Raw genomic sequence first — 14,286 nt, 5'->3', positions numbered from 1 at the left:
TTCTTCTTCTTCGTTGTCGTCGTCTTCGTCAATATCGTTGTCTTCTTAGATATTTCAACAGTAATCACTAAAACAAAAATGTTCTTGTTCATTCAAGTTTGAAAACGTGTTGAATTAAGAACACTAAAGGTGTGTTTGGGGTTCCAAAATATTGAAATTTTTTTAAATAATTTTTTTTTGATGTTTTGAGAATGTATTGATGTTAAAAATATTTTTTTTAAAATTTTTTTTTTTTATTTTAATGAATTTCTAAATACAAAATACTTTAAATACCACTGCCACCATAATCCCAGATAATTCCTAATACGTTGCTAGAATGTTGACTGTTATTAAAAATTATACCTTCATACATGCATTTGATGTAAACTTTCAATTAATATCAAACCTGTTATGCATTCCAAGCATATAAATGAGCACATATAATTAAACTTGAATTATAAAAGATGATAATATGCATCCTATCCTATTTTATATATATATTACAGTTATAAGGTACATACTTGTTGAAAACATCAGAATCATAATTAGATGACAATCAATTGTACTTAAAGATCAATTCTTAATATTTAAGGTTTTATTGCTCCTTCCTTCATGCTAATAGAATGAATGTAATAAGCTTTGTAGGATTTTAACATCACCATTTTATTTAGTTACATTGCCAAACAAGGTCCATGAATTCCAGGAAATACAACTCAATATCTCTTTACAAAAAATTAAAACTTAAGCTATAGAAAAGAACAAAAAGAGGCAAAAGAGACTAGATAAAAGAAAGAAAGAAAAAAGAAAAAAAAGCAGAGATGAGGGTTCGAGAGATACAAGGTATGCAGAACATTTCCTATTCGACCTCTTTTTATACTATTTTTGTAACCAAAATTGATACGTAATTAATAATTAAAGTGGCTAATTCTCGCTATTTTGCCATAGGATGGATGAAGAAAGATTTATTGTATTTTTTTATTCTGTCACAGACATAATTAATTACAAATGTGAGTACATGGTATTTATTAAACTACATGGCATGCCAGCGGGCTTACAGGCTAAATATATTTAATAATATTATAATTACAAATCAACACTAAATAAATAATAGAGATAGAAGGAATGTAAAAAAATCAAAAAATATATTTTCATTACAACCATAATTATCAAACTCGATCTAGGGATTGATCCGGTAAAAGAGTTGAGTCCTAACTTACATGGATTGACTCTAGTTAAATAAGAGAAATTAAATTTTTTTTTTTGAAATTTTAATATTATATATAAAAAAATTAATAAATAATCCATATAGATATAAACTATTAACATAAAAATTAAGTTTAAAAGATTACCCCAAAAGCTTTTTTATTCTATATTGGAAAGATAATATCTTATTATTTTAAATTGAAGTATTTAAACCAAAAAGATTTTTTTATACCATATTGAAAAAATATAATTTTTTTTATTGTGAATATAGATTACATATATTAAAGGACTTCAAATCTTATATTAAAAAAATAAAACATTCTTCTAGTATTTATATAATGAAGTTTCAAATGAGTTAGTAATTAATTGAAAAATATATATAAAAAAGATCTTTAGATAGGAGGAAAAAAATAAAAAAAGAGATCTTACCAGGTTTTTATCGCTGCTGGGTCCTACTGACAACAATACCTAACAGTAATGGGTCCTGTTGGCAGTAGGATCCACCATTGCTAGGTTCTAGTGACAACAGGGTCTATCTATAGTAGATCCTGGCAAAATCAGGGTCCAACTTTAGTGGGTTCTGCTGGTAGTTAGGTTTGTAGCAAGGCCCACCATAGTCAGGTCCTAGTGGTAGCAGGGTCCAACTTTAGTGGGTCCTACTTACAGCTCTGGGCCCATCATTGGTGGGCCATGGTTGTAGAAGAGTCTATTTTTAGTGGGTTTTGCCCACTGCTCTGAACCCACCGTTGCTGGGTCTTAGTGACTGCAATACCTAGCAAAAGTGGGTCATGCTCGCAGCTATGGGCCTACTGTTGCGGGATTATAGTGGAAGCATGACCCACCTTTAATGAGTCCTTCTTTAGCTGGGCTCACCTTTGTTGGGCCTGTTGGCAGTAGTGGGTCCTGTTGGCAGTAGGATCCACCATTGCTAGGTTCTAGTGACAACAGGGTCTATCTATAGTAGATCCTGGCAAAATCAGGGTCCAACTTTAGTGGGTTCTGCTGGTAGTTAGGTTTGTAGCAAGGCCCACCATAGTCAGGTCCTAGCGGTAGCAGGGTCCAACTTTAGTGGGTCCTACTTACAGCTCTGGGCCCACCATTGGTGGGCCATGGTTGTAGAAGAGTCTATTTTTAGTGGGTTTTGCCCACTGCTTTGAACCCACCGTTGCTAGGTCTTAGTGACTGCAATACCTAGCAAAAATGGGTCATGCTCGCAGCTATGGGCCTACTGTTGCGGGATTATAGTGGAAGCATGACCCACCTTCAATGAGTCCTTCTTTAGCTGGGCTCACCTTTGTTGGGCCGGTTGGCACCTAGATTTGTTATTATTGGGTCTGACAGCTGTGCCAAGCTCAATAACCTTGGGTCTGGCTATGGAGTCAATTTCAATAAACTTAGATCTTGGTAGAAACACTCAACAACTAGGTATCCATTTTGGCCTAACGCTGTTAGGCAGCAGGTCCCACTATCATTGGATTATGCTTTGCAAAAACACCCATTTAGCTGGGTATCCATCTAGATCTTATGCTGCTGGGAAATAAGGCCCAACATTATTAGGTCATCCTTGATAAAAAAAACCTAGCATTATTGGGTCATCCTTGTTAGAGTGACTCGGAGTAAATACATAAAATATATTATGTGAAAAAAATTTATTTAGAGCTCCATCAACTTTAATATGATAATATAAGAATTATAAATTTTCTACTTAATGCTTTTATTATGAAAAAAAATTTAAGAGGAAAAAACAATTTTAATTTGAAGTAAAGAAAAAAAATATACCTTTTATTTTCCAAAGCATTTTTGAAAGGGAAAAAAATATTATTTAATAAAAAAATTTAACCCAACCTCAAATGAAAAAAAAATCACCACCTAATTTTTGTACAAAAAAATTCTCATCTATTTATTTACTTTATATAGTATGAAAAAGAAAAAAAAAATTGAAGTAATGAGTCCAACTAGGGGGCAGGATCTAACTCTAACAGGTTCAACATGATCCAATACTATTAAGTCCTACTGCAACGACCTAACAACCCTTTAGACCCAAGGCATGCAGTTTTGCAAACCTACTTGTAGGTCTGTAGCCAGGTGCACAAGCTGACCCTATCACCTAGGTTATGACAGCCCAACATCAGGTGTTTATATCTTGGGACACAACCCCACCCTCATTTAACCTTTAAACTCACTATGTTAGGACCAAGGGAAATGGGTCCTATGTGATGATCTAATTCTCTTGGGTCCTGCGTGAAAACATAAGATTTTAGGACATTAAATTTCTAAATATTATTATTTGTATTATAATTAGAAGTATTAATATTAAAAATAGTATTATTTGTGTTGCAAATATTATTATTTTCATTGTAATTAATATTATTAATAAAAAAAATTAATAGATTTGGAAAATAATATTATCAATATTGAAAAACAACTATAAATTTGATTTGAAGTATAAAATTAAAAATTACTATTATTGTTATTATTATTATTAATATTTTTTAAAAAAATACTATTATTACTATTGAAGAAAAATCATAATTTTTTTTTTTAAAATATAAGCTTTGGATCTAAACGTGAATTGGGTCTTGACGCAAGATCTATTAGCCTTGGGTCTGGACGCAAATACATCACCAATAGATCCGGATCTTAGGTAGCAGGTCTACAGACCCCCGGTGTGATATTCTGCACTCAACATGTGGGTCTATAGATCCCATAATTTTTTTTTTAAAATATAAGCCTTGAATCTAAACGTGAATTGGGTCTTGACGCAAGATCTATTAGCCTTGGATCTGGACGCAAATACATCTCCAATAGATCCGGACCTTAGGTAGCAGGTCTACAGACCCCGGTGTGATATTCTGCACTCAACACGTGGGTCTATAGATCTAGGTGGGCGATTCAGCAGATCCAGTGTACGGGTTTACAGACCCAACCGCGTGGTTTTGTAGATCTAGCGTGTGGGTCTGGCCTTAGTGCCATGGGATGACAACCTCAGCATTAGGTGTCTATGACATGGGGCATAACCCCCACCCCTTGTTGTCTATGGAATTCTCTATGGCAGGGTATGATAGTCTTAATACCAGTTGCCCGCAGCCTGGGACTTGTAATCCCATCATGCCTCACCAAAATTTGCACTGATTTTTTTTTTTCAAATCATCCCTTTAATGCTAAATGCATCCTAATAAAAGACAACTCTATCTACCTGTAGTTTTTGCAACTCTTCGTAGCAATGACAGCTTTATCATTATATTTTTTCAATATAAGACTTTTGCTAACACTGTGTCCATCCACGGTGAACAAGACTTTCCCCAAATAGATTTAGCTTTATGTTAATTGCACATGATGTTGTATGTTTTAAAAGAAGCAAATATTGACTTTTCATAGCTATAGGATTTCTCATTCAATTATCTTTCCATAGTTACATGATTCTTTGTTTATGAAGGCTGATTTGTCTCTAATTTATCAAGACTGTAAGGAGACTCTATTCCTATATTCAAGGCTGTTGTAGTTGCCATGTACGATGAGTTACTATTTTGAAATGAAGTAGCCGTTGGAGTGTTATCCCTGCAATCCTGGATGTTGGCGTGATAAATGCTGATCAAGATTGCTGAGAGAGCTGTAATAGTCGTGGTGTCTGCTGAAGGTGCTGCAGAGGGTGTAATCGTTGTGGTGCTGCTTTAGAGGTTGTAATCGTTGTGGTGGTAGTGCTGTTGTCTGCTAAAGGTGTGACGCAGCTTCTGTTGGTGCTGCTGTGTGGCTGCTAATATTAACTGCCCGCCATAAAAAGAATAAAAACCTGACATTACTTTGCCTTGAAAACCAACATATTTCCTTTGAAAACTATTTAGAGTCCTTATTCATAAGTTGCATATATAAATGTACTGATAAAGAATAATTCTTAATGGATGAAGAATTATTTATAATAAATATAAATTGAAGTTCAAAATAAATTAATAAAAAATAAACATAAACTTAAGCTCGAGTCAAGTGAGTGTGACTTAAAGATCAAAAACCACTTTGTTTAGACTCATTTATAATTCTTTAATTTTTTACTATAAACTATAAAACAATTTTGTAATTTTTTCTTATGGGATAAATGATTTTTTACAAAAAAATATTAACTAATGGTTTTTTAATATTAATTTTTTATTTATCTGTAATTTATTTTAGTTATGTCAATATTTTATGTTAAAAAATTTTAGTTATTTTTTTTAATAAAACTTTAACTTTAAAGATGAATGTAACTCGTTTTTAATTTGATTTTAAATATATTAATTAAATATGGTTTAAAATAAATTTACTATCATCGATATCATAAAATGTGGATGATTATTGGATTAATAGCTTTATTTACTAACAAGTATTTTGTTATTTTATTTAAATTCAATGATTTAATTAGTATTTATTTATTTATTTTCAATGAAAGTTGGCCAGGAAATTCAATTATTTACCTTTTCTTAATTTGGCGTCGAGTATACTAATTATTTACCCAAAAAAAAGTACTGTCTAAAAATGCACCCCTCTTCTCCTCCGTCACTCATCGTGTTCTTGAACAGAGAAAATGTTCTTGTCATATTTATATTAGCGATTTATATATATTTTTATTATTATTAATTTAGCAATATATTTGATCAAAACATAAAATTTTATATTTAGACGACAGCTTGAATCTCTAGGTAGGCTGCACTGACATTTCTTGTGAAGACTTTCCAATTTATTCAAAGTATTTAATTTTTATTTATCCCAGTCTCACTTATGAGAATTATATTATAACTCTATATATAGAAAACATTTAAAAAACCCTATTAATATAAAATATAAATAGAAAATTTATTTTCTTCAAATAAAAAAGACTAATAATTATGGATAGAAAATAATGAAATAAAAAAATTTTAAAAATATTTATTTTCTCTAAAAAATCAGACACCAGTCTCTCTTTCATGTTGAAAAAAACTTATCAACAAGTTCAAATTATTCTTATAGCAGAAACATCTCAATTAGAAACTGTTCTCCGCTGTCAAAAGGTCTATCATAACATTCTTCAAGCTTATACTTGGTAAAAAAACAATGACTTTTTTGTATGTGAGCTTTTCCATGAATCTCTAATATTTTTGTGCGAGTTACTCCATCGTGAATTTTTAAAATCTTTTATCTTATCATGTATCTTTAATACATTTGTGTTAGTCGCTCATAATGGATCCCACAATTAGGATTTCGATTAACAACACAGAATAGTTATTAGTTAGAAATGGGTTATGATATCAACTAATACAGAAAAAAAGAAGGAAAAGTCAAACGCCTCAAATAGAAAAAATACCATAAATACATTTAAATTATTTAATTTTTATTAATCATTGTCAAACTATTTAATTTTTATTAATCATTGTCTTACTTGCCAAAATACTATTATAAAACTTTATATAGAAAAAACTAGAAAATCTTATTAATATTGAATAAAAAATAAAAATATAAAAACCATTTTTTTCAATAAAAAACTAGAAAAGCCTTATAATACTAAATAGGAAAAAAAATTAAAATAAATAAAAAAACAAAAATACTTTAAAAAATATTTTTTTCTAAAGGAACTCCGTGCATTGTATGGCCAATAAACTTCTATTACGGAAAGCGCCAGGAGCGATCCTGTGTGTATATAAATGGGGTATGGAAACTTTGGGACTCGTTTTTCGATTAGAACATTTTCTATGGTATTCTACGGCAATGACTCATACTGCTGTAGGGATTTTTAAGGTAAAGGACATGAAGTCTAGAAATGGAGTCTCACGTCCGGAGATGATGAGTATTTCACAGAAGTATCAAAATTTGTGTTTGAAAAAAGGGGCATGGGATCCTGATGAAGATCAAATATTGAGAGCTTATATTAAGAGATATGGCACTCGGAATTGGAATGAGGTGCCGAAAGCTGCTGGTAATTAATAACAAAAAAAAAAAAAACTGCTAATGATTAGAACTTGAATTCAAAATGTTACATCTACAGGCAAAGCGCAGTGAAAATAAACTATGATATAATTTATTACTTCTTCTTTTTTGCCTCCATTTGTAGGTTTGTTAAGGTCAGGGAAGAGTTGCAGGTTTCGTTGGATGAACTATCTAAGGCCGGATATTAAGCGTGGAAACTTCAGCAAGGAAGAAGTGCAAACCATAATCAAGCTGCATGAAATGTTAGGAAATAGGTAAAATTATTCTCAAATATAGATAATATTAGCTAGCTAACGCATGTGAGTTTCCATTTCTTTTTATGAGGGCTCACCTATTCCACATGTTCATCGGGTTACTCTCAGCTCATTTCTTGAACTTATGTCCTGCAATAAAAAATTTTACATGCACAGTCTCCTCTAATAGTTCTATTTAGTATATTAAGACACACAATTCATAGGTATTTGATGTTATAAAATCCCTTTTTTATGATGAATTTTCTATGATTTTCGAAGCATTCAATCACTTTTTTCTCTTGCTGTAAAATTTGAAGAAAGTAATACAACTCTAAGTAGTAGTCGATTGGTATATAGAGCTAAGTATGCAAACTAGTAGTATTTTACATCAATTGAAAAGAATAATGACTTGGATTGGCTGCATAAGATAATAATATTTTATTTTTTCATATATTTCAGTTGGTCTGCAATTGCAGAAAAGTTGCCCGGAAGAACCGATAACGACATAAAAAATTTCTGGAACACCCACTTGAGGAAGAGCTTCAACAACAATATTAGTAATACTGCAGTGCAAGCACCTAAACTTGAAGGAACACAGACATCCGAAGAAGAATCCAAGCAAAGGAAATCATCGAACATCATTGATGTTTCATTTCCCACTGCTCCAAAAATATTGAATTCAGAAGATCAGTACTCCTCCAAGGGGACGCTCCACATGTCACCAATTCGGTCTACTGATAATTCTCATCATCAAGTTCCAGTCATGTGAATGGCATCAATGAAAACAAGCGCGTGGAGGACAATGTTGGATCACTCGAATCAATTGGAGAACTAAGTTTGTTGGATCAGCCATCTTCCATGGAAGCGCAAATGGGCAGGGTAGAGGATTATGGAGAAGCATACACTGATCAAATGGGGGTACAAGAATTGTTGGACTATCCAAATGTTTCCCATAATTTTGATGCTGGCCAAGAGTTTTGGATGAATTGTTTGATGAAAACACAATTGCATGGAAACAAAGTATAGCGTGTGTTTATAATTTGCGATAACATTCTTTTACGTATTTCGATGTCGTTCTGCTCTTTTCTCTTCCTTTATGCTACTGTTGATTATCAATATGATGTTTCTGTTCTGAGGTTTTTTTTGGTATTTAAGCTGATTGATTTTGATGATTCATGATGGACATGTCGATTCCATCCTAAGATGTTTGTGGCAATGTCCTTGGTGCAATTGCATTGGTATGCTTGATACTAGAATCAATATTTTCAGCTATGTTTCATTAATTTGTTCTGCTTTCCGTTGTGCTCCATGCCAAAATCAAGGCTCTCGCGATGCTTCTGCTGAAAGGTTTACGGCGATGCTGTCTATTCAGATGGTCTTGTTTATGCTTAACTATCATGCTGCTATTGCTGTGGCCAAGAATTGTTTTGCGTCAAGATGTCATAAACAAGGGAGGCTCTGTCCTTGTTTTCGCGGGGTGCTCGAGCACTGTGACATCATCTAGTGACTGTGGAGGCTCCTGTCATACCTCTTGTACGAGGGTGGTTTGTTGAGAAGGTTTTTTGGATTTAATTATAAAATTATGATTAAGATTCAAGAGTCGCCACCTAGTATTATGATCACTAGGAACCTATGGTCTGCGAGGAGCTGGGTAAAGAAAAGATGCATCACTTCCAGTACATCCTATTTAAGGTAAGCTGTATTATTATTTGGTTATTTTTTTCTAAGTCAGGTTTCTATTCATTGGTCTTTTCTAATGTTTAAGATAAATCTCTTCTTATAAGAAAGTCTCTATTTTATTGGGTTAAATCCTAATCATTCTAAGGTCTGAATTTTAGCATTGTATTTATTTATAACTTGTTTCTTTAATACTTGAGTATGTACTTTATCATGTAATTTTACACCTCTTAGAAATTGAAGTCTAAATTTAGACCATAGAAAAAAAGTTGGAAAAAGGTTTTTGATATTTTGGTCAAATCTTAATGGATAATCATAAACTGGTTATGATATCTATTTTTTATTTTTAAAATATGAGAAAGATGCAAAAAAATTTCATATAAAAAATATGCTTGGAAAAATTTTAAGATTTGACACAGCCTCGTGACTAAGTTGCACAAGATAATGCAACGTGAATTATAATTCACGTTGCACTATTCTCATGCAGCGGTAGCAGGCAGGAAAAAGAAGTAGAGAGGAGGGAGACTTCCCTAGCATTGAGGGATGCGACCTGACTAGTGGCACATGATGCAACTGGAGATGGTGAGGTTGATGGCTGGCTCTGGTCGCAACTGGAAAAAGAAGAAGCAGAGGCCTACAAAAGAGAAGGGAAGCTCACGATTGGAACTGTTGGAGTGGATGAGGAGAGAGCTGCTGCCCTAGTTGCTTTTGGGAAGCACAAAAGCTTTTGGGTAAGGTGGTTGCTGCTGCTACTATTGCTCTCGGGTTCACGGTGGTCAAGAAGAAGATTTTTACAGAGGAGAGAGAGTAATGCAACTACCACGTGAGATGGTTTGATGGCTACTTGAGGTGGGAATAATGGTGAGAAGACTAGTGATGACGGTGGTGGTGGTTGAAGGCCATGACAGAGAGAGAAAGAAGAGAAAGTACTGGTTGTAGGAAAAATAAGCAGGGAAAACTGGTTTTTTTATCAATTTTGCGATTGATTTTCTTCTTCCTCCTAAACATGAAATCTACTTCTATTTATAGGGGTAGAAGAGGGTAACCTTGTCTTTATAGGGGAACAATTTTCAGCCCTAGATTTGGTTGGGAAGGATCCCAACCATTGGCTCAAAGTAGGCATGTTGCACTATCAAATCTGCAACTGCAGGCTGTCTGAGGTGTCTTTTTTGGGGTGGTGCCACATCTGTTTATTTGCTAGTGATTTGGTGATGACCATACCTAGATGTAGAGGGATGTTTGATAATTAGTTTTGTGCAAGGTTTGGCAAATTTGATGGACATTAAGTACATTAAATGCACCTGCAAAATAGGTGACTAGACTATTTTTTTGGAAAAAATAAAGAAAATAATGAATAGTGACCAGACGACGTGTCGTCTAGTTCTTCTTTTTTTACTTAAAACAACGTCGTTTTAGGTTTTAAATAGAGATTTCTCTGAAGTTCAAAGCAGTCCTCTAACTTTTGATTTTATGCAATTGTACTCCTAATTGACCCTAAACTTTTAATTTAATGCAGCTATAGCTTTGCCAAACTTTAATTGGAATCCTTGACTTACACACCTTTTGCATATTGATCCTTAATCTTGGATTTATACAATTTAACTCCTAATTGACCATTAAATTTTTAATTTTTTCAATTTAACCCCCGGTTTTTGTCAATTAGGCCCTTATAGTCTGACGCCTTTTGCGGATTGGTCATTGGCTATAAATTTCCTCAATTTAACCCCTTATTGACCCTAAAATTTTAATTTTCTTGCAAAATAACCCTTGATTTCAATCAATTAACTTGATAAAAATTAAATTTGATCTCTTAAAATTCCAATCCTCTCAATTACACCCAAATTAGGCCCTCAAACTTAATTTTTCATTAAGCCCAAAATAAAATTAATTAGACCCATTTAAAATATAATTAAGTCCTTGCATTTAATTAAATTCTTCAATTGGACCCAAATTAATTCTTAAACGTAATTAAAATTCAATTTGGTCCATGATTAAATCAAATTGGCATATCAAAAATTTAATTATGTCCTTGGACTTAATTTTTATGCAAAATCATCTAATAATCATTTAATTTGACCTTGAATTTGCATTTTTTTCTCCATTTTTTAGTATAATAGAGTACAATTAGGCCTTGAACTTCAGAATTGCAACTATATTTCCAAGCCTGTTTTCTCCACGCTGCTAGTTTTTATTTTGGTTTTTTATTACTTTTTATTTGAAAAAAAAGTGAATTTTAAGGAATAACTCAGAATTGGGTTATGGTAAGCATAATGGTAATGATCAAGTGGAGAGGTATCATACAAGATTGGTGGTGAAATGATATGCTTAGAAAGAAGAAATAGGCTTCATTGAAGTATTTTTCCCGGTAGTACGACTTACTACAATTGGAGTAGTCTTGATGATGTGTGTTATATTTGATCTTCACTTAGAGTAGTTAGACGTGAACACTGCATTTTTTTATAGAGAACTTGAAGAAGAAATTTATATGCTCCAACCAGAGGGTTTTGCTGAAACAGGCAAGGAGAACTTGGTTTGCAGGTTGAACAAATCCCTATACAGTATCAAACAAGCGCTGAGGTGTTGGTACAAGAGATTTGATTCCTTCATAATTAGATTTGGGTACAACAAACTTAGTTCAGACCAGTATATGTATTATAAGAGGTTTGAAGAAGATGATGATTTCATCATTCTACTATTGTACATGGATGACATGTTGATAATAGACTCCAACAAAGATCGAGTCAAAAAATTGAAAGAATAGTTAGCTAGGGAGTTTGATATGAAGGACTTAGGATTGATAAACAAGATTTTAGGGATACAAATTCACCGAGACAGAAGTAAGAGGAAGATTTGGCTTTCTTAGAAGAACTATTTGAAGAAAATCTTACGACGCTTCAACATGCAAAATTGTAAGCCAATTTCCATCCCACTTCCTATTAACTTCAAATTATCCTCAAGTATGTCTTCTAGCAATGAAACAAAGAGGATAAAGATATCTTGAGTACCATATCAATTAATAGTGAGAAGTTTAATGTTTGTCATGATATGTACAAGACCAAACATTGCACAAGCAGTGGGAGCAGTTAGTTGACACATGAAAAATCCTGGTAAGGAGTATTGGAATAATATTAAGAGGATCTTGAGATACATCAAGGGTAACTCAAATGCCATATTATGTTATAGAGGATCAGAATTACCTATTGTCATAACCCAATTCTGGGTTATTCCCAAAAATTCACTTTTTTTAAAAATAAAAATTAGAAAATAAAATAAAGGTTGGCACTGTGGAGAAAGCTAATCTAGAAAGACTGCAAAAATAGACAAAAATCAAGCTGTAATTTTTGGAGGAGATTTAAGACCTATTAGCGCCCCATTATGCCTAAAATTGGAGAAAAAAAATGCAAATTCAAGGTCAAATTAAATGATTATTGGATAAATTTGCATAAAAATTAAGTCCAATAACATAATTAAATTTTTAATAGGCCAATTTGATTTAATCATGGGCCAAATTAAATTTTAATAATGTTTAAGAATTAATTTAGGTCCAAATAAAGGATTTAATTAAGTGCAAGGACTTAATTATACTTTAAATGGGTCAAATTAATTTTATTTGGTGCATAATTGGTGAAAAAATTAAGTTTGGGAGCCTAATTTGGGCTTAATTGAGAAAATTGCAATTTTAAAAGACCAATTTTAATTTTTACGAAGTCAATTGATTGAAATCAGGGGCTAAATTGAAGTTTTGGGGCCAATTAGGAGTTAAATTGACAAAATCCGAAGCCAAGGATCAATCTGCAAAAGGCGTTGAACTATAGGGGTTTAATTGATAAAATCCGGGGGTCAAATTGAAGAAATTGAAAGTTTAATGGTCAATTAGGGACAAAACTGCATAAATTCGAGACTAAGGATCATATTGCAAAAGGCGCATAAATCTGGGGCTGAAGTTGAAGTTAAACCGGGACCAAATTACATTAAATCAGAAGTTTAGGGTCAATTGAGGAATTATATTGAAAGAAATTGAAAGCTGGAGGACTAAATTGAAAATCAGCAAAAATCCCTAATTTTTATCCAAAACGGCGTCGTTTTTATGTTTAAAAAAAGGGGGGGGGAAGGGACTAGGCGACGCATCGCCTGGTTACTGTTCATCTTCTTCCCCGCAAAGCCACCCAAGTGGCAGCTTTCTAGGCGCATTTTCTGCCTCGTTTGGCCACTAAATCCGACAACGTGTGCGCCAACTTGTCCACCTGAAACCCCTCTATCCCTGAGAATGGTCGAGTCAGGTCGACAAACTTTGAAACAGCTCCGTTTATTGGCCCAAAGTGGCCACCTCGTGCAGTCTGTAGCCTTGGATTGCCAAATTTGGCAGTTCGAGATGCACACTTTGAACCAACAGCTTGGATTCCTCGAGTCGAATCAAGGGTTGAGAATTTTTCCCCGTTGAAGGCAAGATTACCCTCTTTCCATCCCTATAAATAGGAGCAAATTTCATGCTTAGAAGGAAGAGAAGATCGAACCCAAATTTGGCCGAAAATCAGCTTTTTCTTGTAACCAGCCCTTTCTTTCCTTTTTCTCTCCGTCGTGGCCTCCAGCCACCACAACTGATCTCGCTGCCGTCCTCCCCATGAAACACCACATCCCATCCATCACCTAGCAACCTCACCGAAGCCTGCAACACTTCTCTCTCTCTCTCTCCTTTTCCGTCGTGGCCTCCAGCCACCACCACTGATCTCGCTGCCGTCCTCCCCATGAAACACCACATCCCATCCATCACCTAGCAACCTCACCGAAGCCTGCAACACTTCTCTCTCTCTCTCTCCTTTTCTCCTCTGCAAAAATCTTCTCCTCTGCCACCGTGACTCCATCAGCGGCGGCGACAGCAGAGGCAGCGACCACTACCTCGCCCAGAAGTTCTCCTCCTTCCCAAAGGCAGCCGGGTAGCAGCTCCCTCCTCAGCCACACCAATAGCTCCAGCTATGAGCTTTCCTTCTCTTCGCTACAAGTTTTTCTTCTTTTTCTTTCTTCCTTCACCGGTCTCCACAACTACAACCACCGGCCACGCCTTCATCTTCCGCCAGACCGCCAGCAACGCCAAGTAAACCCCCCCCCCCCCCCCCCCCCCATTTCTTCTTTCGTTCTTCATAGCCGCTGCATGCATAATTCATTTCTGCATGTAGTGGATCAAGGCAGTGGATTGTGAATCTACCATGCACGGGTTCAATTCCCGTCATTCACCCATATCCCTAAAGTGGAGGCCTCATATGGG

The 14,286-nt window shown here is 34.3% G+C and overlaps 1 protein-coding gene across 1 annotated transcript; it reads left to right on the top strand.

Moving 5' to 3' along the window:
- Positions 1-6,894: 6,894 nt before the first annotated feature.
- LOC105138822 (transcription repressor MYB6-like) lies at positions 6,895-8,372 on the top strand. The gene is made up of 4 exons (XM_011045041.1): positions 6,895-7,102; positions 7,238-7,367; positions 7,806-8,036; positions 8,108-8,372. The coding sequence occupies exons 1-4, from the start codon at positions 6,895-6,897 to the stop codon at positions 8,370-8,372; spliced, it is 834 nt and encodes a 277-aa protein (XP_011043343.1).
- Positions 8,373-14,286: the final 5,914 nt, after the last annotated feature.

Source organism: Populus euphratica, unplaced genomic scaffold (assembly GCF_000495115.2).
Source record: "Populus euphratica unplaced genomic scaffold, PopEup_1.0 scaffold159.1, whole genome shotgun sequence".
NCBI classification, from domain to species: domain Eukaryota; kingdom Viridiplantae; phylum Streptophyta; class Magnoliopsida; order Malpighiales; family Salicaceae; genus Populus; species Populus euphratica.
Note: the sequence above shows the minus strand (reverse complement) of the source record. Positions and strands in the feature narration are given on the sequence as shown.